A 25,591-nucleotide genomic window follows, 5' to 3' on the forward strand; every position below is an offset into this window, starting at 1 on the left:
AGCCAGACCCACTGGGGCACCCGGGAGCTGCTCATCCAAGGCTGACAGCAGCCACAAAGGCTTAAGCTGCTCCCAGCTGCGAGTTTATTGCTGATGCACAGGCCCTGCTGCAGCTCACCACCCCCCCAGCTGGCCCCCCCAGCACAGGGGAGCAAAGTGCCCAAAGCAGCAGGTGAGAGATGAAGCTGCAGCGAGGAGCAGTCAATGCCTTTATTAAAACTACACCACTTGAAGATAAACATTTGGGTTTACATTTCCAAGCGAGTCACTGGCCTCATGGGAATGGAGTTGGGATCAACGAGACCAGCTGGTCTGGTTCGTGTGCTGGAGCCTCAGCTCTCGCACGGGAGAAGGCAGCAAGCCAGCCCCCGGCTCTGGCGCTGCCCCCGAGCCAGCTGCCAGCAGCAGCGCCGGCTGGAATGTGCAGGTCACTCTGCCGCGCCCAGCGAAGGGTTTCTCCTCTGTCAGTGCAATAAACACAGATGCATCAAACGGAATTGAAGTGGCACAGTTAGCTTGTGAGCGTCACGGGTCAGCAGCCTCGGGGACAACCACGCTGCGGCAGAAGGATCTCGGTACAAGCTACTGTCTGCTCTGCGACTAGGAGGAGCCTGCACGAACCTGGACGCATGCTGAGCGGTGGACACTGCGCTGTACGCCCCTGAACACACCCTTCAGGCAGCACGACTCACCCAGCGCTACATCTACGGCACCTGGGGGTGTCCTTACAGACTGTCAGCCAGACACCAGAGTCAGCAGAGGACCCCCACAGAGGCACAGAGCAGCCTGTGTTCTAGCCCCAGGCAGGGCGAGGACAGCCCCTGATGTCCATCTCCTCCTTTTCACCGCAGTCTCCTGGGCATGCTCCAACCATGACCGTGAGATGGGCTGAGAAGTGCTACTGCACCTGGGAGGCACAGAGCACAGAGAAGGGAGGTGGGGAGGGACATCCCAGACTTATTTTTGCACCAAGAACTGCATACCACTGCCTGCTTTCAACTGCAGAGGAACAGGGTAGACCTCCAGGAAGAAAACCTAGCCTGCAGAAAAAAAACAGTCTGCCTTTCCCACGTGAAGGAAGCACAGGTCTGGCTGAGTGGGAATGGGGAGAATGGAAGGCCTCCTTCCCCCACATCCTGGGGTCTTCATGGAAGGGGAAGATCAAACAAACCAAAAAATAGCATCACACTTTCTGGCTTAAACTCCCAAATTTGCAATTTACCTACTTAAGTCACTCCAGTCCTAACAGGAAGTGCATGTGAAGAAGGGTAGGAGATCCACGGGGAGCAGAACTGATGTTCCAGAAGGAAAAGGGTACCAAAAAGATAAAAGGGCAATGACCTTTTCCATTACATTGAGCTTTGAAAGGGAGGAGTAAATTAAAGGAGAAATGGTTTTATTCCCAACTGTGTGTAATGAGCTGAACCCTTCCAAGACACTGTGACTGAAAAGCTGAGTAAGAACACCTGCCCCCACCTGGATCTCCCACCAGACACAGGTTTCCTAGAAAGAGAACACCTCAAACTTGAGAGCTGTGGTATGGAGGCACAGCAAAAGCCATTCACCTACAAAGGAGTCTCTACGTGATCCAAACAACCCAGCAGCAGCGTTTCAAAGTGAAAGAAACATCCTTGGTCGTGACAGGCTGTGTCCCAGGAGCGTCTGCCCTCAGGGGTACCACGCTGGCTTGTCCAGGCTCTGTTGTGCTTACACGGTCTGGTACTGGTACTGGCTCCTGGGCTGTCATCATCCCTTCATCCATGTCAGAAAAAAAGCAGCCAACAACTCCTTTCTCCTGCCGTCACAGGCGCCGATGCCGGGAGCTGGAGTTGCCACGGTACACAGCAGGACCAGAGTGGGAATCCCTGAGCCCCTTCAGTGCCAGGGACGGAAGGACGGCAGACTGACCCACAGAGAGGGGGGAGCAAAGGGAAGGAGAGGAAGGAAAGAAAGGGAAACCTCTGTGCTGCCAAGCAGTCTTCAGTGCTGATGCTCATGTTCAGACTTTCCCAGGAATTCCCTAGGAAAGGAAACAACACAGCAGTGTCACTTGGCTCTCCTGCACTGCTGCAGCCTGCAGCTCTTCCCATTCCCCTGCCAGACACCGGGAACAGCAACCCAGCTTTGCTCTTGCCCATCAGTGCCTCACACGAGAAGAGGCAAGCAGAAGTAACTGCTCTGCAGACAACTCCTCCAGAGCATTCAGCTCACAGCAGAGACAAGCCACAGAGAAATACTCTCAGTGCTCTCTGGCTCCCCTTTCCACAGCCTGCTTTGCGAGCTCTGACTGTGCTAAGCTGGCCCCAGCATCACACCCACTCTGGAGGCCAGAGGGGATTTCAAAAGATCTACCTGTTAGACATTTCTCTTGCTCCCAGGCAGATGTCACAGTGTGTGCCCAAGCCCCTGTCCCCCCCCCGAGGCAGAGCAGGCCCCCGTGAGCTGGCTGTTACCGCAGTATTCGAGGTAGCTCTGGACTCCTGTAGATGTACTTGTGCCGGTAGCCGAGGTCTGTGTGGAACGGCACAAACTGCACCTTGTAGTCTCGGAAGCTCCGGGAGGTCGCAGCAATGTTGTAGAGCTGAGGGCAAGGGGAGGCAGGTGAGGGACATGTGTCACTCCAAGCCACCTACCTCTGCCACAGCAGGGTGGGCTGTGGGCCCTGGCTTGATCAGCTTTGCTAGCTCTACTTTGGCCACTGATCTCACAGAATCAGAGTGCTCAGGGTCAGGAGGGACCTCCAAAGGTCACCCAGTCCAACCCTCTCCAGTCAGCAGGGGCATCCTCAGCTAGATCAGGCTGCCCAGAGCCCTGTCGAGTCTCACCTTGAATATCTCCAGGGATGGGGCCTCAACTACCTCCCTGGACAACCTGCTCCAGTGTTCCACCACCCGCACGGTAAAGAACTTGTTCCTCACACCAGTCTAAATCTGCTCTTCTCTAGTTTGAAGCCACTGCCCCGTGTCCTATCACTACAGGCTGTTGTAAACATCCTTCTTGTAGGCCCCCTTCAGGTACTGGAAGTTGTTCTTTGGCCTCCCCAGAGCCTTCTCTTCTCCAGGCTGTACAACCCCAGCTCCCTCAGCCTGTCCTCATAGCAGAGGGTTCCAACCAGCTGATCATTTTTGTGGCCCTCCTCTGCACCCACTCCATCAGCTCCATGTCCTTCCTGTATTGAGGGCTCCAGAGCTGGATGTGGTAGTCCAGGTGAGGTCTCACCAGAGCAAAGTGGCAGAAGCAACTCTAACACCACCTAAGACACATCTTACTCACATTGCAAAGCCCTCACCAGAATTATCAATACCAATGAAACAGCTGTCCTGAAGCAGTCCTTTCAAGACAGGTGTGGGGCTTCTTGTGCTGTGAGCATCACCTGCTCTTATCTTGTGTAATATTTCTTTTTGGCTCAGGGTTTCTTCACATGCTTGTTAGCAGGGCAAAAAAGGAAGGGAATCTGGTCCATGGTGGTTTTCTTTATGCTTTCCTTTAGTCTGGAGAAAAGGAGGCTGAGGGGAGACCTCCTTGCTCTCTACAACTCCCTGAAAAGAGGTTGGAGCCATGTGGGTGTTAGTCTCTTCTCCCAAGTAACAAGTGATAGGACAAGAGGAAATGCCCAGTGGAGCTTTAGGTTGGATATTAGAATAAACTTCTTCACTGGAAGGGTTCTCAAAGACTGGAGCAGGCTGCCCAGGGAGGTGGCTGAATCCCCATGCCTGGAGGTGTTTCAGAAAGGCAGAGATGTGGTGCTCAGGAACGTGGTTTAGCACCAGCCTCAGCAGAGATAAGGGAGTGGTTGGGTTTGGTGATCTTAAAGGTCTTCTCCAACCAAAATGATTCTATACCAGAGAATTTCTAGTCCCTATTCTGCAGGCCTATTTTGATGTACACTCTCCTGCTGCTGCCTTTCTGCCTGCCTGGGCTGTGCTGCTGTCCACAGCAGCTCCTCCTGCCAGACCCAGCCGCGTACCTTCTTTCCGAGGTGGAACGGCACCACTGGGTCATCCTCGGCATGAAGGATGAGCAGGGAGCAGGAAATGTATTTCACACTGTAAGAGAGACAACGATGTCAGGAAGGCTCAGAGCAGTCCCACCAACTCTGACACCAACAGAAACTGCCCTGACAAATGCATCCTGATCCTCAAATCGCCGTTATGTGGGCACCATTAACTTGACCTACAGAAAATTCACCACTGAAAGGCATCCTTGTAAAAGCTGTTTCTGTTCAAACCAGGGAAAAGTTGCTCACCCCACTACAAAGGAGCATCCCCCAAGGCCTGCTTTTGGTTTCAGTAATGGAAACCAAACTCACAAAGGCTTGACTGAAAGGCTCAGTGAAGGACAATGTTACAACACTCAGGGTGGCTCAGACAAATGCACTGCAGAGAAACCTTCCCAAACCTTCCATGTCCAAATGCTCACATTTAATGTGTAACCTACACTTGAAAGCAGGAATCACATGGACCAAAATTAGCATAGCCCTGGGTGGTCTCTCTGCTTTCTCTTCTATCTGCCCTTGTTAAGAGTAGCTGAAAAGGAAATGGCTCCACGGTGCAACGCTTGCCTTGTACTCAAGGCTACCAGAGGAAATGAAACCCCTTCAGCAACTCTAATGCTTCAACAAAGCAACACCAACACCACCCCAGCCAAACCAAAACCCAATCAACTCAAAACCCAACCAACCAAAAAAACCAACCCAAACAAACAATGCCCAAGCTCCCAACCCACCAAGCACAGACAAAACCTCCCAAACATCCTACACAAAAACCCCAAACAAAAAAACCCTCAACCAGCCAAAGAAAACACCAACACTGCAGCCCCCACCACACAAAATGACCCCCAGCCAAATACAGTAACCTCCCACCAAACAAAGCCACAACCACAAAAATATAGCCCCCAGCCACACACCAAAAAACCCAAATACAATAAACCCCAACAAAAAAAAACCATAACCTCCTCAAACAAAATAAGCCCCCAACAAAATAAACCCCCAGCCAAATAACCCCCCCAAACCAAATAAACTCCCAAGCACACAAAATAACCCCCAAGCAAACAAACCCCCCCCAAAAAAACAAACCCCCAGCACACAAAATAAACCCCCCAAGCACACAAAACCAACCCCCAGCACACAAAACCCCACTCAAAACCACCCCCCAGCACACAAAACAAACCCCCAGCACACAAAACAATCCCCAACACACAAAACAATCCCCAACACACAAAACAAAACCCCCAACACACAAAACTCCCAACACACAAAACAAACCCCCCAAAAAAACAAACCCCCAGCACACAAAACCAACCTCAAGCACACAAAACAAAACCCCAAGCACACAAAACCAAAACCCCTAACACACAAAACCAAAACCCCTAACACACAAAACCAAAACCCCTAACACACAAAACCAAAACCCCTAACACACAAAACCAAAACCCCTAACACACAAAACCAAAACCCCTAACACACAAAACCAAAACCCCTAACACACAAAACCAAAACCCCTAACACACAAAACCAACCCCTAACACACAAAACCAACCCCTAACACACAAAACCAACCCCTAACACACAAAACCAACCCCCAAGCACACAAAACCAACCCCCAAGCACACAAAACCAACCCCCAGCACACAAAACCAACCCCAAGCACACAAAACCAACCCCCAGCACACAAAACCAACCCCCAGCACACAAAACCAACCCCCAAGCACACAAAACCAACCCCAAACACACAAAACCAACCCCAAACACACAAAACCAACCCCCAGCACACAAAACCAACCCCAAACACACAAAACCAACCCCCCAGCACACAAAACCAACCCCCAGCACACAAAACCAACCCCCAAGCACACAAAACCAACCCCAAACACACAAAACCAACCCCAAACACACAAAACCATCCCCCAGCACACAAAACCAACCCCCAAACACACAAAACCAACCCCAAACACACAAAACCAACCCCAAACACACAAAACCATCCCCCAGCACACAAAACCAACCCCCAGCACATAAAACCAACCCCCAAACACACAAAACCAACCCCAAACACACAAAACCAACCCCCAGCACACAAAACCAACCCCAAACACACAAACCAAAACCCCAAACACACAAAACCAACCCCAAACACACAAAACCAACCCCCAGCACACAAAACCAACCCCCAGCACACAAAACCAACCCCCAGCACACAAAACCAACCCCCAGCACACAAAACCAACCCCCAGCACACAAAACCAACCCCCAGCACACAAAACCAACCCCCAGCACATAAAACCAACCCCAAACACACAAACCAAAACCCCAAACACAAAACCAAACCCCCAGCACACAAAACCCCCACAACAAATTAAACTCCAGGCAAACAAGAAGCCCCACCAAACCAAAAAAACCCCAACCAACCCAAATAAGCCCCCCCCAAGAAACAGAAAAGAAACAAACACAACCAAACAGGAAAAAAAAACAAACAACCCAATCAGAGCAAACCTCAAAAACCCCAAACAAACAAACAGACTCACTGAAACAGCCCAAACCAAAACCAAACAAATGGAAAATACCCAAAACAAATGAAAAAATCCCAAAGCAGAAGAAACCTCAGCAGAAAAAGCCCAACCCAACCCAACTGACCACCCAAGGCAGTTGTGCAGCCTGGTGCCTGCCGTGGCTGCAAGCCCAAAGGGAACTCACTTCTCATCGTTGGCAAATTTGATCCCACTGGTGGTGATGGGGTCGAGGAAGAACCAGTCAAAGCCAGGGAAGTATCTGTATATCTGAAGAGAAGAGCTGCAATTGGTGGCAGGCAGCAGCAGGACAGTTACACAGGCAGCAGCAACGGGGCAGGCAGCTGCCACCCCGGTGGCACCCCTTGTGCCCTGGCTGTGCTCGCTGCAGTGAGATGGGTCCTGTTGCCAGCAGCATTATTTTCCCTCTCCTCTTTCAGCCCCATCTACTCGACCTGCTCAGAAACAGGCACTCTGGATGCTTGCAGGGTCAAGTTCTCCAGGTAGCACCTTGCTGCTGGCAAGAGTTTTGTGGGAAGAATGTGTTATCCCAGGGCATCTCACAGCCTGGCTGCACCCAGCACCCGAGCTGAGACCTGCTCAGCTCAGAGCCAACTGGCAGCCGTGCCAGAGGGAAGAGCAGGCCACATCAGAACGAACTCACCAGGGAAACACAAAGGGGCCACATGGGCAGAGTAGTGACCAAGACAAGCCCAGCTTCACCATTGCTTTGCTTATAGCCCACAAAACCCCCATGCTACAGAGAGGCTACAACAGAAGAACAGGCTGCCCACTGCTGAGAGCAGAACCTTCTCCTCCCTTGAAGCTTGAGGTGGGCACTGGAGATTGGAAAGAGGGTGGTCAGACACTGGAACAGGCTGCCCAGGGAGGGATGCCCCCTCCCTGGAGGTGTTCAAGGCCAGGTCAGCTGAGTCCTTGAACAACCTGATCTAGAAGAAGGTGTCCCTGCTCATGGCAGGGGGGTTGGAACTAGATGATCTTTAAGGTCCCTTCCAACCCTAAGCACTGTGTGGGTGTAGGAATGCCTGACTGCACTTGCTGTTCCCAGCTTCTGCTTCCTTTGGGCAGCTCCTCAGCAGCTCTGGCACCACTCTTTGTACTGGTGTTCCCAGACGCTGCCTCAAGTGCCACTGCTGCCCCAGGAGTCACACAACGAGCTCAGCTACAGCACTTCTGCAGGTTAATCTCTAAGCAACAAACAATGCCATGCCACTGCTCTGAAAGCCACTGTGTACTTGCCACAGAAAAGGGGTGACTCCGTGCCTCCTCCCTGATGTTGGTGAATGGAGATTCCAGTATCAGGGCATCCGGGGGTGTTTCTGAAAAGCCAAAGGCAAGGTGCTGAGATGCAGAGGTGCTGAGATGCAGAGGTGCAGACAGCCAGCAAAGGCAGGTTCTCCTTTCAGTGAGCAGCTGCCACCATGGTGCACCCAGGACAGCCTGGTTAGGACCCCAACCATACATGGCCATCTGGGACAGCAGCAGGACCTAGGCTGGGCAGGCAAAGCATCCACCCAGCAGACTTACCTCTCTCGCAAAGGCGCCTCACGAGGTTTGTTGCCACCCTGGAAAGAAGAGCAGGAACATTTGAGCTGGCACAGACCCTCTGCAAAGCACCAGGCTCTAGCTGTAGAAGATGACAGAAGTACAACTCAGCTGCCATAATGCTGACCCATCAGACTGTCTGAGGTCTGGGCAGTCAGCCCACAAGGACTTGGGTTTCTGCAGGTGCCCCATTCCAAACTGTCTCAAATGGCAGCAGCTGCCTGCCTTTAGGTAAGTGAACAAGTCCAACAAGGGCAACAAAGCTCAAGGGTCTAGAGAACAAGTCTTATGATGAGCAGTTGAGCAGCTGGGATTCTGCAGTCTAGAAAAGTGGAGGCTCAGGAGAGACCTCATTGCTCTCTACCAACTCCCTGGAAGGTGGTTGGAGTGAAGTGGAGGTTGGTCTCTTCTCCCAAGTATCAGGTGCTAGAACAAGAGGAAATGGCCTGAAATTGTGCCAGGGGAGGTTTAGGTTGGATATGAGGAAGAATTTATTTCCTGCAAGAGTAGTCAGGCATTGGAACTGGCTGCCCAGGGAGGTGGTGGAATCATCATCCCTGGGGGTGTTCAAGAAACATGTGCAGACAGCATTCTGGGACATGGTTTAATGGCCGTGGCGGTGTTAGGTTGAAGGTTGGATGATTTTAGAGCTGTTTTCCAACTGAAACAATTCTGTGGCTCTGTGCTAAGGAGGCAGCACAACATGTGCCACGTGGAAGAAGCTCCAGCAAGGTGGCTCACAGGCTGTGTCACACAGCCTATGGCCTTCAGCACTACAAGGACTGACCAAGAAAGAGTGTATGAGCAGAGGGGTGCTGCATTCCAGGCCTCTGATCTGCAGAGTCCCAGGGTGACACTGCAAGGAGCCTCCACAACTGGGTCAGAAAGCAGCAAAGTCTCCCTCCTGCATCACCCTAACGAGGCAGGGAAGTTGAACAACCCAAGCACAGTGTGTTTCCAAAACCTCCAAGTCCAGCCTGGCTACAGCCAGTGGGAACTCAGCTGGGGACCACAGTCCCAGGCCACTCACCTGCCCAGCAGTTATGCAGAAAAAGATCCTGCACATGGCAAAACCCAGAAGAGCTGAAGGAAAAGCCTTTGCCTTCTCTCAAAGCAGGATGTTTAGCAACACAGAAATAAAGGTGCACCACACCTGCCTGTCCCAGCAACACATGTGTAGGGCAGCCCAGCAAGCTGCCATGATCTCAGTTAAATCTGCACATAGCTCAACTCAACTTCTTGTGTTTGCCCTCTGCTCCTCCACAAACCAAGGGGGTAGGAGCACATGCTTGCCTGCTGAACACGACCCACCTCCAGACAGCAACAGAAGGGAAGGGAGAAAGGAAATAAAACAGGAGCAGGCAAAGACACCTGAAACTTGGAACTGCCCTGGGCCACGTGAACACCACACCACAGCAGCATAGTCAAGTAGGCATCTGCACAAGTACCAATTACTCATCACACGTTGGCCAGGATGGGAGGAAGAGCTTTTGTAAGGGTAAGTGAACACAGCTGCTCTGAGATGCTCAGAGGTTCACCACAGCCCCACTTTCCCTCCCTTTGGCCAACCTGCATTATGTTGTCCTAAGTGTCCTCTGTTCCAGTGTAACCCTCTGGGCACTGGAGGTTCAGGATCAATTCCTGCACAGGCATGCACTGGAGCTTCTCCTGCTCTGTAGAGTGTGAAGTGGAAGCTACTCGGCAGCAATTACGCCACAGACTCCAGGCTAAACCAGCTTGGTGCCTACAGCAAACAGTGCCTTCAGCCAAGGTCAGTGTTTAGTGTTTTCCAGAAGCTGCCAAACCCCACCAAGTTTAGAGACTTACCCTGTGCCTAAGGAGTGTCCCCAGATATAGACAGGGTTGTCTCCGCTTCTTGCTTTTATCCAGTCAAAGACGTGAAGGGCATCGTAGGTCATGCCCCTCTCTGATGGGCTACCTATTGAATCACCCCAGCCTGAAACACAAACAGGCATTCTGAGAACCACTCAGAGTGGCCAACAAAGCCAACCAGCTCTTGCCATGCAGCACATCCCCAGCTGCAAAGGGATGTGAGACATGGACAGTTGCTGCTTATTGTACTGTGCAGCTCTGCCGTTTGGGGCTGCAAGCTCTGACTGAGCCTGTCTTTTAAACAAGATAACTCCCAGCTGCCAAAGACTTCTTAGGCATGTAGTCAACCACAAGAGCTGGATCTTAAACACTTCCACACTGTGTTCTTGCCCTTACCCATCTGCAACAGCTGCTTTTGCATGCAGGTAACCCCTTTGTAACTGGAGTCAGCAAAAACATAAGCACTGGGTGCTTAGGGTCAAAACTCACATGTGTCACAAAGCTGTGGCACATCACTCTGCTGTTCAATCAATGCCCTCCAGCAATTTTCCACCCTGCTGATTGTTTGGACTCTCACTGCAGCTCTACCCATGTTATCCTATGCAGCAAGCACCCCACATGCCTTCTGATACCTAATAAACAGCTACCAGTAGTACTGAAAACCAGGGCAGGCTCCTACAACTAAATCTCTCCCAGATGTTGTCCAGATAAAAAACCAACGGATTGATTTGTTTTCTTTATCTCCAGTAGCATTACACTGCAGCAAATTGCTTAAATACTAAGAAGGGACCCAAAAAAAGAGAGTAGCAGATGCTTGAGTGCTGCTGGCACAGTTGCAAAACGGTCATGGCTTTTGCTGAGGACATTACTCACTGTTAGCAAATCATTTACTCTGTCTTATCTCACCTGTGAGCTTGTAAAAAGAAGTGCAAGTTCAGTTCCCTGTGTGACCTCAGGAGAGTCAAGCAGATAATGACCAAAAGCAGTTTCCAGAGGTGCTCCTGGAGGATGCTTTAAGTGGATGTATATGTGCCTAGGCCACCCTCTGCTCCTTAGCTCCCAAATCAGTCAGCCCTGTGCAGAAGTCCACTGAGCTCCTGAAGGTGGAGACTCCCTTCTTACAAAGAGTCCCATGGAGAACACAAGGACTAACAGGTATGAGTTATTCCTGGGATGATTCCAATTGGAATCCAGAAGAAAATGTTTCCCCAGGAGAACAGTCAGGCACTAGAATCATCTCCCAAGGGAAGTGGTGGATCCCCCTGCACTGTTCTGTGCTAAGGCTCAGCTCGACAGGGTGCTGGGCCATCTCAGCTATCACTATCACCTAGAAAGTCTGGGCCAGATGATCCTTGAGGTCCCTTCCCACCTGGCATTCTGTGAGCTGCACATCAGGAAGCAGTGCTACATGTGAAGGCACTGGAAATAAATTTCTGGAAGTTCTCTGGATACTCATGAGGGGGGAAAAAAACCCAACCAAGCCATAGCCACATCCAATTAGCTGGGAGCAAGCATTTACTAACAGCTCTCCTGGGATAAAGGAAGGCAACTTTGTTGCTCCCACAGAAAAAGGCTTCCTAACAAAAGCAGCTCACATACCTCGGTAATCAAAGGTGACCACATGGTATCCAAGGGAGCTGAGAACCTGGAGGGAGAGAAACAATGTACAAACCCAGCACAGAGACTTGCCCAGCAGCCCTGCTCTTGCCTCAGCCTAAGGGGCAGGCATTGAATCCATAAACCTGTCAGCCTGGCATGTGAAAGTGACAGCTTACAGCTTTCTGGTGCGGCAGGCACAGAGCTTTCCAAACACACAATCACCTCAGCCTGCTGGTTTCACTCCATTTCTCTCCTGGACCTCCTATCAGGCTATCTTAGACGTTGACTCTCCCTTTAAATCTTAGCTTTGGCAGTGAGATTGACGAACATGCTGGGACTGTTTGCCCCTGCAAACACCTTCAGGTTCTCCAGTGAAACAGCACAACTGCTCGTGGATGTTACTGTGTTGGCCAAGTGTTATTAGCACAGCACATAGGAGCCTGTTTCAGGTTCAAAAGGCTTCAGTGTATGCATCCAAACCATGCAATGCCCTGAAGAGGCCACATCTGGAATACTGTGTCCAGTTCTGGGCCTCTCAGTTCAAGAACCACCTCGGGGAAATGCTTGAAAGAGTCCAGTGCAGAGCCACGAAGATGATGGAGTGGAACACCCCCCTTAGGAGGAAAGGCTGAGGGACCTGGGGCTCTTTAGCTTGGAGGAGACTGAGAAGTGACCTCATTCATGCTACAAAGATGTGAAGGGTGAGTGTCAGGAGGACAGAACCAGGCTCTGCTCAGTGATGTCCAGTGACAAGACAAGAGGCTGCTGCTGCAAGCCAGAGCATAGGAGGTTCCAGCTGAGTTCAAGGAAAAACTTTTTCACTGTGAGGACAACAGAGCCCTGGCACAGGCTGTCCAGAGAGGTTGTGGAGAGTCTCCTCTGGAGACATTCAAAACCTGCCTGGATGTGTTCTTGTGTGATCCTGTTCTGGCAGGGGGTTTGGACTCAATCATTTGAGGTCACTTCAAGCCCCTGACATTCTGTGACTCTGGAACTGATGTATCATGAAGATTTGTGGTACAGCCAATGGCAATCCTAACAAAATCTGTCAAAAGCAAGTAGAAATAGCTCAGTGCTAGATCAGCTTGTTTGGAAAAAGTAGCTGTGGTGAAGACAGTGCCAGCATCCCAAACTGCCATTGCTTGCTATGAGTCTAAAAGCTCTGTGGTAGGTAAAACCCAACCAAAAGTCACAAGAGGATTAAAAGGTTGTCACTTTCGTGGTCTATGACACATGATTGAAGCCCACAAACTCAGTACTGTGCTGTAGGGTTAGTACCCACCTTGCTCTGGGAACTCAGCTCCCACAGCAGCACAGCATCTCTCTTCACCCTGAGTCACTGTTCCTATGGCAGCTCTGCCTTCTTCAGCTGACTAAGCACCTTCACCCTCACCAGCTTCCTGCAAAAGGTCCTTCAGCATCAGGCTCTGCCGCTGAAAATGGCTCCTCAGACCAGCAGTGTGAGCTATGCCCCTATCTGCTGAGGTTGCTCAGGCAGGTGGTGGGGTCACCATCCCTGGAGGTGACCAGCAGTGTGAGCTACACCCCATAACTGCTGAGGTTGCTCAGGCAGGTGGTGGGGTCACCATCCCTGGAGGTGACCAGCAGTGTGAGCTACACCCCATAACTGCTGAGGTTGCTCAGGCAGGTGGTGGGGTCACCATCCCTGGAGGTGACCAGCAGTGTGAGCTACACCCCATAACTGCTGAGGTTGCTCAGGCAGGTGGTAGGGTCACTGTCCCTGGAGGTGACCAGCAGTGTGAGCTACACCCCATAACTGCTGAGGTTGCTCAGGCAGGTGGTGGGGTCACCATCCCTGGAGGTGACCAGCAGTGTGAGCTACACCCCATAACTGCTGAGGTTGCTCAGGCAGGTGGTGGGGTCACTGTCCCTGGAGGTGACCAGCAGTGTGAGCCACACCCCATAACAGCTGAGGTTGCTCAGGCAGGTGGTAGAGTCACTGTCCCTGGAGGTGACCAGCAGTGTGAGCTACACCCCATAACTGCTGAGGTTGCTCAGGCAGGTGGTGGGGTCACTGTCCCTGGAGGTGACCAGCAGTGTGAGCCACACCCCATAACAGCTGAGGTTGCTCAGGCAGGTGGTAGAGTCACTGTCCCTGGAGGTGACCAGCAGTGTGAGCTACACCCCATAACTGCTGAGGTTGCTCAGGCAGGTGGTGGGGTCACCATCCCTGGAGGTGACCAGCAGTGTGAGCTACACCCCATAACTGCTGAGGTTGCTCAGGCAGGTGGTGGGGTCACTGTCCCTGGAGGTGCTCTAGAAACATGTGGGCATGGCACTTCAAGACACAGTTTAAAAGCCATGGTGGTCTTAGCTTGAAGCTCAGACTTGATGATCGTAAAGGTCTCTACAAGCCAAAACAATGTTATGACTCTAAGACCACCACAGGGTGGCCTCCAGCTTTCCTCAACCCCAGTCCAAGTCTGAGACCTACCCCCAAATCCTACCATTCAGCCCAGCCAAAAGCAGCAAGACAGCAGCCATGCCTAGAAGGAGTGCCCAAGTCCCACCCAGAGAGGGACAGGAACTGTGTGACACACTCCCAGCCAAATTCTCCTCTAGACACTGGGAGCCAGAAGCTACACAAAGCAAGGTGCCCCTGTCAGAGAGCTGACATTTCAACATCAATATGTCCCACTCTTGCCCTGGTCACCTTCCAAAAGCAGTAGTAGTCTCGTAGCAATAAGCAGCAAGGATGCCCTCAAGACACCAGGCAGAAGCAGCACCAGTCCCCTTGCAGGCCACACTCACCCCTGATCACCAGCCCAGCATGGCACAAGCTGGTGTGCCCAGCTCTGCTCTCCCTAGCAGAGAGCAGGGAGAAAGACATGGGATAAAGATGAAGGTCATCTCATCTCTTTACCAAGGAAGAAGCTGATGGTGGACCACCTGTGGTGGCTGATTCCTCTAAAGACATGTCAGACCCTGATCATGGGCACTGCCTTGCTCTACCACTTCTCTTCTACAGAAAGGATGAGACAAGGCTGAGACAGAACAGGAACTAGCAGGAAAAGCAGCACAAACTGTCACTGACACCTCTGCAGCTGCCAGAGAGCTGTAAGATGCCCACATCAATCTTCACAATGCAGGGCCTCACCCTCTGCTTCAGACCAGGGCTCTTCTGCCCATGTGCACCTTTCTTCTTACCCTGGCACTAAGGCAGCTGCAGCAGCAGCAGCAGCACCCAGACATCCCAAGAGGAAAGCAGACATGCAAAGACCAAAGTATGGCCTAACACAGTGGATACGTGAGAGAAGGAAGAACCTCCACCAGCAACACCCAGTTCCTCCTGGTGAAGGACACAGCAAGCTGATGGGCTGAGGCCAACAACCCTGGGAGAGCCCCAGTCCCATCCCTGCTCTCTCTGCCTCTTCTCTTCTGGGTTGTTGGATTTTGGGAGGCTTCTCTTAAAGAGTATTTTTCTCCTTTGTATCTCCCCTTAGGATGAGCTGAGGAAACAAGACTCAGCTGAAGCTGGTAAGATCTGAGTTGGCTCTGCAGACTCTTTCGTGTCACAGTGCCAAAGGTTTTATTTATAGCAGTGACTTCTGCTCCTGTAACAGCCCTGCACTGCTTCACATGCTGCTGTAAAGTTCGGTAACCTCAAGCAGCAGGCGAAAAAACTTCTGCATCCTCTCTCCACTATCCCACCACATCGGTGTAGTAACAACTAAAAGCTTCACAGCTGAAGCCTCAAGGTGCAAGTAAGGCCATGGTGGTCTCAGGTCGATGTTTGGACTTGATGACCTTATGAGGAAAGGCTGAGAGAGCTGGGGCTCTTCAGCTGGAGAGGAGGAGGCTGAGAGGTGACCTGATTTATGCTTACAGAGATGTGAAGGGCAGCGTCAGGAGGATGTAGCTCTGCTCAGGGGCACCCAGTGACAGGACCAAGGGCAGTGGGTGCAAGCTGGAGGAGAGGAGGTTCTATGTGAGCATAAGGAAAACTTTTTCACTGTGAGGGTGACAAAACACTGGACCAGGCTGCTCAGTGAGGCTGTGAAGTCTCTCTCTCTGGAGACATTCAAAACCCATCTGGAGGTGCTGGAGTCTCTATCATTAGAAGACATGTGGCAGATACATGGATGTGGTGCTGAGGGACGTGGTTTAGTGGCAGTGGCTTGGCAGTAGTGGAAGGACTGTGAGCTGTAGGTGAGCAGTTGGACTGGATGACCTGAAAGGCCTCTTCCAATGCCAACAGTTGCATTGTTCTCTGGAGTGGCAGGTGCTGATCCATTTGCCACGGTACCCAGTGACAGGATGTCTAAGAATGGTTCAAAGCTGCACCAGGGGATGCTTAGACAGGGCATTAAGAAGCATTTCTTTACTGAGAGGGTGGCCAAACACTGAAACAGGCTTCCTAGAGAGGAGTTGATGCCCCAGGCCTGTCACAGTATTTAAGAAGCATTTGGGCAATGCTTTAACTTTTGGTCAGCCCTGCAATGGTCACTTGGCCTGGATGATCATTGTAGGTCGCTTCCCACTGACAATATTCCACTCTCTTCTGTGATGTTGAGTATATAGAGGCTGGTATCAAGAAGGAAAACTCTTCAGTGGTACCTTAAATTAGTCTATAAGCATAATTATGGCTGTGATTAAATAAAGCTTTCAACTTTTTTCTACCAACTGTGCCATTCCTGACCAAGAACCTAACTAGATAAGTTTGAGCTGAGAGTTAACAACAGCAAGTAAAAGCCCTCTCAGATATCCTTTAACATGAGGAAGTGTGCTCACAGCTTAGACCTCTTCATCCCATATATGCTTCCTGTCCAGAGGAGACCTGGGCTGTGACAAGGTCTTCTCAAGTCTGTGCACATCTGATGTGCTCATGCAACTGCTTGGACAACAGATGCAGCCACTCACCTTGTAAAGCTCCACACGGTGATCTCCTCCTCTGGCCAAAGGGGTTCATGAAGAGAAGAAAATGAAATACAAAACAACAAAACAACACCAGACCAAACCAGATGTGAGTATTTGAGCTTCCAGAAAGAGCATCTCCCAATTGCCTCGAGCTTCCAGTTTAACACAAACACACCAAACTTCAGAAACCCCAAAACTGCTTTGTCACAGGCTTCAAGGAGACAGCAACGCTAAGCAGGGCACAGTTCTGAAGTCTACTTCTCCCTGTAAATCACAGCAGGGAAACATAAGCCTTTCAACTCGCCCTCCTGTCTGCCTTTTCCAAAGCCTGTCATTTATCCAGAACAGCCTAGCCCTGTTGGCTTTGGTGACTGTGCTCCTGCCACCAGTGCTGCCCCAGCCAACCTGGTCTCCTGCTCTCACCTAACTCAGGGAGCTGAAACCTTGGATTTTCTCATCCGACTCACAGAGTGGTAGGGGTTGGAAGCAACCTCCAGAGATCACCAAGTCCAATACCCCTGCAAAGCAGGACCACTTAGGGCATGTCACACAGAAATGCATTCAGGAGGGCTTCAAAGCTCTCTAGAGAAGGTTCCACAAGCCCTCTGGACAGAAAGGACATGTGCAAAAGTCTAAGCAGAGAAGACCAGAGTTCTACACTGTAAATATGTCCAGTGAAAGAATCTGCTTTGAAGTGTTTCTGTAAACTGAGATCTAGACAATGAAGTGGAGAGGGAAGCTAGGAGCAGGTGTTGATCTGTTGGAAGGTAGGAGAGCCCTGCAGAGGGACCTGGACAGGCTGGATGGGTGGGCAGAGGCCAATGGGATGAAATTTAACAAGGCCAAGTGCAGGGTTCTGCACTTTGGCCACAACAACCCCAAGCAGCTCTACAGGCTGGGGACAGAGTGGCTGAGAGCAGCCAGCAAGAAAGGGACCTGGGGGTACTGATAGATGGTAGGCTGAAGATGAGCCAGCAGTGTGCCCAGGTGGCCAAGAGAGCCAATGGCATCCTGGCCTGCATCAGGAGCAGTGTGGCCAGCAGGACAAGGGAGGTTATTCTGCCCCTGTACTCAGCACTGCTCAGGCCACACCTTGAGTGCTGTGTCCAGTTCTGGGCTCCTCAATTCAAGAAAGATGTTGAGGTGCTGGAACATGCCCAGAGAAGGGCAACAAAGCTGGTGAGGGGCCTGGAGCACAAATCCTATGAGGAGAGGTTGAGGGAGCTGGGGGTGTGCAGCCTGCAGAAGAGGAGGCTCAAGGGTGATCTTATTACTGTCTACAACTACCTGAAGGGGCATTGTAGCCAGGTGGGGGGTGGCCTCTTCTCCCAGGTAACCAGCAATAGAACAAGAGGACACAGTCTCAAGTTGTGCCAGGGTAGGCATAGGCTGGATGTTAGGAAGAAGTTCTTCACAGAGAGAGTGATTGGCATTGGAATGGGCTGCCCAGGGAGGTGGTGGAGGCACCGTCCCTGGGGGTCTTCAAGAAAAGCCTGGATGAGGCACTTAGTGCCATGGTCTGGTTGATTGGATAGGGCTGGGTGCTAGGTTGGACTGGATGATCTTGGAGGTCTCTTCCAACCTGCTTGATTCTATGATTCTATGAATGTGCCATTAGATGCTTTCAAATACATCCACAACATGGCGTGGCTGAGTCACACTCAAACTTCACTTTTCTGTTGATGTAAGAGATTTTCTCCTGGCCTCACATGAAAAACTCTCAAACACTCACCCTGTGACTGATTTGTGCAGCCTCTAAACCAAAGTGCCACGCTACAGACCACCTTGCTCTGAGAACATGTGCATGTGGCCAGCCAAAAGCCATCAGCTCAAACAAAATACCTAAGGGCACCCAAAAACACTCAAGGCAAAACGCAGGGGTTTGTTGTAAGTCATTTTGAACCTTACAAGTCTCATGAACAAGAACATTTGCTTGAAAGATTTGTGCTCTTGAGGAGAAGGACCTGGGGGTGCCTGCTGCTGAAAAATTCCACACAAGGCAGCAATGGTTGCTGGCAGCCCAAAAGGCTAACTCTGTCCTGGGCTGCATCTAAAGAGTGTGACCAGCAGGACAAGGGAGCTGATTCTGCCCCTCTACTCTGCTCTCATGAGACCCCACCTGGAGGACTGTGTCCAGTTCTGGTGCCCCCAGCACAAGAAGGACATGGAACTGTTGGAGAGGGTTCAGAGGAGGCCATGCAGATAATTAGAGGGCTGGAGTAGCTTTTGTACAAGGATAGGCTCAGAGAGTTGGAGCTGTTCAGCCTGGAGAGGAGAAGGCTCTGGGGAGACCTTAGAACAGCCTCCCAGTACCTGAAGAGGCCTACAAGAAAGCTGGGGAGGGACTTTTCACAAGGGTTTGTAATGATAGGATGAGAGGGAATGGATTGAAGCTGGAGGAGAAGAGATTTAGACTGGAGATTAAGAAGAAATTCTTTCCAGTGAGGGTGGTGAGACACTGGAACTGGTTGCCCAGGGAAGTTGTGGATGCTCCCTCCCTGGAGGTGTTCAAGGCCAGGTTGGATCAATCTGGTCTAGTGGAATGCATCCCTGCCCATGGCAGGGTGGCTGGAACTAGATGATCTTTAGGGCCCCTTCTACCCCAAACAATTCTATCCTCCAATTCTATGAAAAGTCACCCTTGGCATGCCCTCATTGGTGCCTTTCCATGCCTTCCTCAAAGCACAGCTGGATGTTCTTCTAAGGGGATCAAGTCAATGTAACACTTTAGCTTCAGCTCTCCAGGCCAGTCAAGCAAACCAGAAAGCCAAGGCAAGTGCATTTCACTTCTGGTTAATGCAGCCTGCATCAATGCAGCAGCCCCTTGACAAAGGGCTGAATATGCAATGCAGCCACATACAGCAACACATAACATTAAAGATGAAATGACTTGGTTGTTTCAGCACCTCCAGCTTCTCCAACACACAGTCTAAAGCACAGAGTGAGAGATGAAATTGATCCACAGCTCCATACTTCGTCTGGGTGGCACTTTGGGTAAGCTGAGAATTAAATCTAATCAATACACATATAGCAGAGCTGCTGGTCCCAAATGACCACCATTAAGCTGCAGAATAGCTTCCATTAGTATCCTTTGCTACACCCAGCACAGGGAGGAAAACAAGCAAAGCAGTATGTGAAAAAGAATGCAACAATCTAGGGTAGGGTGTCCCTGCCCATGGCAGGGGAATTGGAACTAGATGATTCTTGTGGTCCCTTCCAACCCTGACTGAGCAGGTGTTGATCTGTTGGAAGGTAGCAGAGCCCTGCAGAGGGACCTGGCCAGGCTGCATGGGTGGGCAGAGGCCAATGGGATGGGATTTAACAAGGCCAAGTGCAGGGTTCTGCACTTTGGCCACAACGACCCCAAGCAGCACTACAGGCTGGGGACAGAGTGGCTGAGAGCAGCCAGCAAGAAAGGGACCTGGGGGTACTGGTAGAGAGTAGCTGAAGATGAGCCAGCAGTGTGCCCAGGTGGTCAAGAGAGCCAATGGCATCCTGGGCTGGCTCAGGAACACTGTGGCCAGCAGGACAAGGGAGGAGATTATGCCCCAGTACTCAGCGCTGCTCAGGCCACCCCTGGAGTGCTGTGTCCAGTTCTGGGCTCCTCAATTCAAGAGAGATGTTGAGGTGCTGGAAGGTGTCCAGAGAAGGGCAACAAAGCTGGGAGGGGCCTGGAACACAAATCCTGTGAGGAGAGGCTGAGGGAGCTGGGGGTGTGCAGCCTGCAGAAGAGGAGGCTCAGGGCAGAGCTCATTGCTGCCTACAACTCCCCGAAGGGAGGCTGTAGCCAGGTGGGGTTGGGCTCTGCTGCCAGGCAGCCAGCAACAGAACAAGGGGACACAGTCTCAAGTTGTGCCAGGGCAGGTCTAGGCTGGATGTTAGGAGGAAGTTGTTGGCAGAGAGAGTGATTGGCATTGGAATGGGCTGCCCAGGGAGGTGGTGGAGTCTCTGTGGCTGGAGGTGTTGAAGCAAAGCCTGGCTGGGGCACTTAGTGCCATGGTCTGGTTGACTGGCTAGGGCTGGGTGCTAGGTTGGACTGGATGATCTTGGAGGTCTCTTCCAACCTGGCTGCTTCTATGATTCTAATTTGATTAAACCTTTCAATACATCAGCACAAAGCATGAGAAACTCATCTGCTCATGCATTTCCTGGCTCACAGCAAGCACCTTCCACACCATGCCCTTGTACCAAAACTGAATATTGCTAAGACAAGAATTTAGGTGAAAAGGGCAACGTTCTGGTGATGTAAAAACTAGCAAAACATCACTGCCAGCTCAGTTGGAGTTTCTCTGCTTTACATGGTGTAACTTGTATTTCTGCAGTGTTTCTGCTCTGGCAGAGTAGGAGAGCAGACATCAGCTTCAGCAGAGCACACACGCAGAACTCGGAGAGATTGTGGAGTCTCCTTCTCTGGAGGCATTCCAAACCTGCTTGGATGTGTTTCTGTGTGACCTCCTCTAGCTGATCCACACCTGCCTGGATGTGTTTCTGTGTGACCTCCTCTAGCTGATCCACACCTGCCTGGATGTGTTTCTGTGTGACCTCCTCTAGCTGATCCACACCTGCCTGGATGTGTTTCTGTGTGACCTCCTCTAGCTGATCCAAACCTGCCTGGATGTGTTTCTGTGTGACCTCCTCTAGCTGATCCACACCTGCCTGGATGTGTTTCTGTGTGACCTCCTCTAGCTGATCCACACCTGCCTGGATGTGTTTCTGTGTGACCTCCTCTAGCTGATCCACACCTGCCTGGATGTGTTTCTGTGTGACCTCCTCTAGCTGATCCACACCTGCCTGGATGTGTTTCTGTGTGACCTCCTCTAGCTGATCCACACCTGCCTGGATGTGTTCTGTGTGACCTCCTATAGCTGATCCACACCTGCCTGGATGTGTTCTGTGTGACCTCCTCTACCTGATCCTGCTTTGGCAGGAGGGTTGGACTTGATGCATCTCCAGAGGAGCCTTCCATCCCCCACCACTCTGTGATGCTCTTTGGGAGGAAGAAAGGCCACGTTCTAATTACCAACTAAAGAGCTGCCTCGTGCAGGAGGTGCCAGTAAGAACATGCTTTTGAGAAACATCCAGGAGGTTTCACACTGTGCTGATGTTCTCTTAGCACCTAGCCCAGAGAGAGAACTAACCAAAGGACCAACACAGGGTCAACTATAAATCTGAAATGTTAGAAATGCTCCTGTTCCAGATAAATGTCCTGCACATACAAACCAGTGGAACGAGACCAGCACATCACCTTCCTCCTTCCTTCTCATCTTCCTTCCTCAAAATGTGCTAATTACCAAAACAAGCTCATGAAAGGAACTGGGAAGTTTCTTTAATGCAGTTGTATCACATATCCAGAAGCACTGATGTTATCCCTTATGTCTTGATTCAGAGATCACTAAAAAGTAGTACTTCTTCCCACTTCATTTTATGTGCCACAGCCTCCTGGCTTCTAGCAGAGGCCATGAGTTAAAGAAGTTATCAAGTTAACAAGTTAAACTCCTTCCTTGTATCTAGTCTAAATCTCCCCTCTTTTAGTTTAAAGCCATCACCCTTCCTCCTATCACTACAAACCCTATTAAAAAGTTTGTCCTCATCTTTCTCAGCAGTCTGTGAAAGCTGTGGCAAGCCAGGGAAGCACAGCATGAAACAAAGCCATGGCTGCTTTGTGCCTCACCTCGTTCCTGCATTGCCATGCAAGTAAAGGATCACAGGATGGCTGGAACCCAGAGCATCTTCAAACCACAGCTGGTCCTTTCCTCGAGCATTCTTCCACAAGGCTGCAGGGACTGTGTGCCTGGGTACAGAAGGAGAAATGGCATTGTCCTGTTGCCACTCAGGGTCTGCCATTGGAATCCTCATCAAGCCAGGCTTCCACACATGCACACTCTTCATAAAAGTACCACAAGCTGAGAAACAGCCAGATTCAAGAGACAGCCACTAGAGTTGTTTCTACATTCTCACCTCCATCACTCTTGCCTTCAAAACTCAGGGCTGTGCCTGACTTCACAGGCAAAGCCAAAGCACAACCACTGAACTTCCCACTGCTCTGGAGAAAGAATCTCAACTGATAGCTTCTAGGGCATGGAACTGCTTCAATGAACAATTCCTACACACACAAACAAGATCTGGAGTGAGGTCAGTGGCTACTCAGCACAACCAGAGTCAGCTCTTTTGGGGAAAAATGCTCTAAATAAGAGGCACTTCTGACTCTGTTGGCAATCAAAGGAAAAAGAGGGGCTCAGGGTGTGAAGAGATAATCAGGTATTGTTTTCTGACACCATGGTCCTGAAGGTTAAACAGATTAGGTTAAAAGTGTACTATCTAGGGCAGAGGAGAGAGGGGGAACGAGAGAGAGAGGAAGGGGAGAAGGACAGAGAGAGCGAGAGCGGAGGGGGAAGGAGAGAGAGAGAGAGAGAGAGCGGAGGGGGAAGGAGAGAGAGAGAGAGAGAGAGCGGAGGGGGAAGGAGAGAGAGAGAGAGAGAGAGAGCGGAGGGGGAAGGAGAGAGAGAGAGAGAGAGAGAGCGCGGAGGGGGAAGGAGAGAGAGAGAGAGAGAGAGAGCGAGAGCGGAGGGGGAAGGAGAGAGAGAGAGAGAGCGCGAGAGCGGAGGGGGAAGGAGAGAGAGAGCGAGAGCGCGAGAGCGGAGGGGGAAGGAGAGAGAGCGCGAGAGCGGAGGGGGAAGGAGAGAGAGAGCGCGAGAGCGGAGGGGGAAGGAGAGAGAGAGCGCGAGAGCGGAGGGGGAAGGAGAGAGAGAGCGAGAGAGCGGAGGGGGAAGGAGAGAGAGAGCGAGAGAGCGGAGGGGGAAGGAGAGAGAGAGCGAGAGAGCGGAGGGGGAAGGAGAGAGAGAGCGAGAGAGCGGAGGGGGAAGGAGAGAGCGAGAGAGCGGAGGGGGAAGGAGAGAGCGAGAGAGCGGAGGGGGAAGGAGAGAGCGAGCGAGAGCGGAGGGGGAAGGAGAGAGCGAGCGAGAGCGGAGGGGGAAGGAGAGAGCGAGCGAGAGCGGAGGGGGAAGGAGAGAGCGAGCGAGAGCGGAGGGGGAAGGAGAGAGAGAGCGAGAGCGGAGGGGGAAGGAGAGAGAGAGCGAGAGCGGAGGGGGAAGGAGAGAGAGAGCGAGAGAGCGGAGGGGGAAGGAGAGAGCGAGAGAGCGGAGGGGGAAGGAGAGAGCGAGAGAGCGGAGGGGGAAGGAGAGAGCGAGAGAGCGGAGGGGGAAGGAGAGAGCGAGAGAGCGGAGGGGGAAGGAGAGAGCGAGAGAGCGGAGGGGGAAGGAGAGAGCGAGAGAGCGGAGGGGGAAGGAGAGAGCGAGAGAGCGGAGGGGGAAGGAGAGAGCGAGAGAGAGAGCGGAGGGGGAAGGAGAGAGCGAGAGAGAGAGCGGAGGGGGAAGGAGAGAGCGAGAGAGAGAGCGGAGGGGGAAGGAGAGAGCGAGAGAGAGAGCGGAGGGGGAAGGAGAGAGCGAGAGAGAGAGCGGAGGGGGAAGGAGAGAGCGAGAGAGAGAGCGGAGGGGGAAGGAGAGCGAGAGAGAGAGCGGAGGGGGAAGGAGAGAGCGAGAGAGAGAGCGGAGGGGGAAGGAGAGCGAGAGAGCGGAGGGGGAAGGAGAGCGAGAGAGCGGAGGGGGAAGGAGAGCGAGAGAGCGGAGGGGGAAGGAGAGCGAGAGAGCGGAGGGGGAAGGAGAGCGAGAGAGCGGAGGGGGAAGGAGAGCGAGAGAGCGGAGGGGGAAGGAGAGCGAGAGAGCGGAGGGGGAAGGAGAGCGAGAGAGCGGAGGGGGAAGGAGAGCGAGAGAGCGGAGGGGGAAGGAGAGCGAGAGAGCGGAGGGGGAAGGAGAGCGAGAGAGCGGAGGGGGAAGGAGAGCGAGAGAGCGGAGGGGGAAGGAGAGCGAGAGAGCGGAGGGGGAAGGAGAGCGAGAGAGAGGAGGGGGAAGGAGAGCGAGAGAGAGGAGGGGGAAGGAGAGCGAGAGAGAGGAGGGGGAAGGAGAGCGAGAGAGAGGAGGGGGAAGGAGAGCGAGAGAGCGGAGGGGGAAGGAGAGCGAGAGAGAGGAGGGGGAAGGAGAGCGAGAGAGAGGAGGGGGAAGGAGAGCGAGAGAGAGGAGGGGGAAGGAGAGCGAGAGAGAGGAAGGGGGCAAAGAGAGAGAGGAGGGGGGCAAAGAGAGAGAGGAGGGGGGCAAAGAGAGAGAGAGAAAGGAGGAGGGGGGGAACAGAGAAGGGAGGAGGGGGAGAACAAGAGAGGGGGGGGGGAAAGAGAGAGAAAGGGGAGGGGGACGACAGCCCAAAAAGAAGGCAGGCATTGAACGTGAGTAATTCCTGGAGAAGCCAGCACACGGCCACAGCCGTCTCAAAGCGTTGGTAAGGGCCAGCTCACGACTGTCAGAAGCACTCCCAAACCGTTCTCCTCGGAGGAAGACGACCTCCATCAGCCTCATCTTCCTCCCAGATGTAAAGCTCAGAGGACAAACCAACCCAGGGGGAAAACAATGCAAAAAGTCTACTTGCATGCACGCAGCCAAGCAGAACTTGAGTTCCCAAGAGAAAGGGGGGAAGAGAGGCTCCAGGAACTGCAGGATTCAGTTTCTCAAACTATTCTTCCTCAAGACCTCAGAAAACTTAGGACCAGGGCAGGCTGAGGACTTTGTTTCAACGATATCCTGAGCACCAGACTTTACACTGGCATTAAAGCAAGGCTCCAGCCTTAGGTGAAAACCCATCTCAAAAACATCACGACAAGCAACAGGGACTCCTGAATTGCCACTACAAGGTGGAAGTCTTCTTTCAGTGAGGACAGCACAGTGTGCTTGTATGGGAAACAGCTCAGCAGGCAGAATTCCAATCACACAAGTGAAGCACAAACCCTCCTTTATCAGCCTACCCTGGGCAGACTGAACTTTCTGCTCCTCAACGTGTCCTTTACCAAAATTCACTTCCAGAGAAGGTGCAGTTTTTATTCAGCAGGGTATCACTGGCCACTTCCAAAGGGTCCCATACTCTCAAAGGAAGACAAAATCCCTGTACACACACAAGTTGGACAGAGAGAACTAAAAACTCCCATTACCACATCTTACTGGCTGCAGCAAAGAACACGCCTGTCCCTCCACACCTCACATGCTGTCTAGCTCTTTTCCCCCCTCTCCAGGTCTTTGCTGCTCTTGTACATATATCCAAGCTGCAGCACTTGTGTTTTCTGCAGAGCTGGCAGGAAATTTTATGTGGCTTTCAAATTTCTAGTTGAGAT

At 52.0% G+C, this 25,591-nt stretch overlaps 1 protein-coding gene across 1 annotated transcript in view; it reads right to left on the minus strand.

Moving 5' to 3' along the window:
- Positions 1–1,725: 1,725 nt before the first annotated feature.
- The window catches only part of ABHD12 (abhydrolase domain containing 12, lysophospholipase), a 69,080-nt gene continuing 45,214 nt past the window's right edge, over positions 1,726–25,591 (minus strand). Inside the window, exons 4-13 of the mRNA XM_064164662.1 lie at positions 22,052–22,171; positions 16,384–16,414; positions 11,503–11,548; positions 9,898–10,027; positions 8,053–8,090; positions 7,765–7,844; positions 6,692–6,774; positions 3,968–4,046; positions 2,454–2,581; positions 1,726–2,020 (exon numbers count right to left, since the gene is read on the minus strand). Of these exons, the coding sequence (XP_064020732.1) occupies positions 1,981–2,020; positions 2,454–2,581; positions 3,968–4,046; positions 6,692–6,774; positions 7,765–7,844; positions 8,053–8,090; positions 9,898–10,027; positions 11,503–11,548; positions 16,384–16,414; positions 22,052–22,171 (775 nt within the window). The 3' untranslated portion in view covers positions 1,726–1,980. The remainder of the gene's footprint in view (positions 2,021–2,453; positions 2,582–3,967; positions 4,047–6,691; positions 6,775–7,764; positions 7,845–8,052; positions 8,091–9,897; positions 10,028–11,502; positions 11,549–16,383; positions 16,415–22,051; positions 22,172–25,591) is intronic.

The sequence above is a fragment of the Pogoniulus pusillus genome, chromosome 25 (assembly GCF_015220805.1).
Source record: "Pogoniulus pusillus isolate bPogPus1 chromosome 25, bPogPus1.pri, whole genome shotgun sequence".
In the NCBI taxonomy this organism is placed as follows: Eukaryota; Metazoa; Chordata; class Aves; order Piciformes; family Lybiidae; genus Pogoniulus; species Pogoniulus pusillus.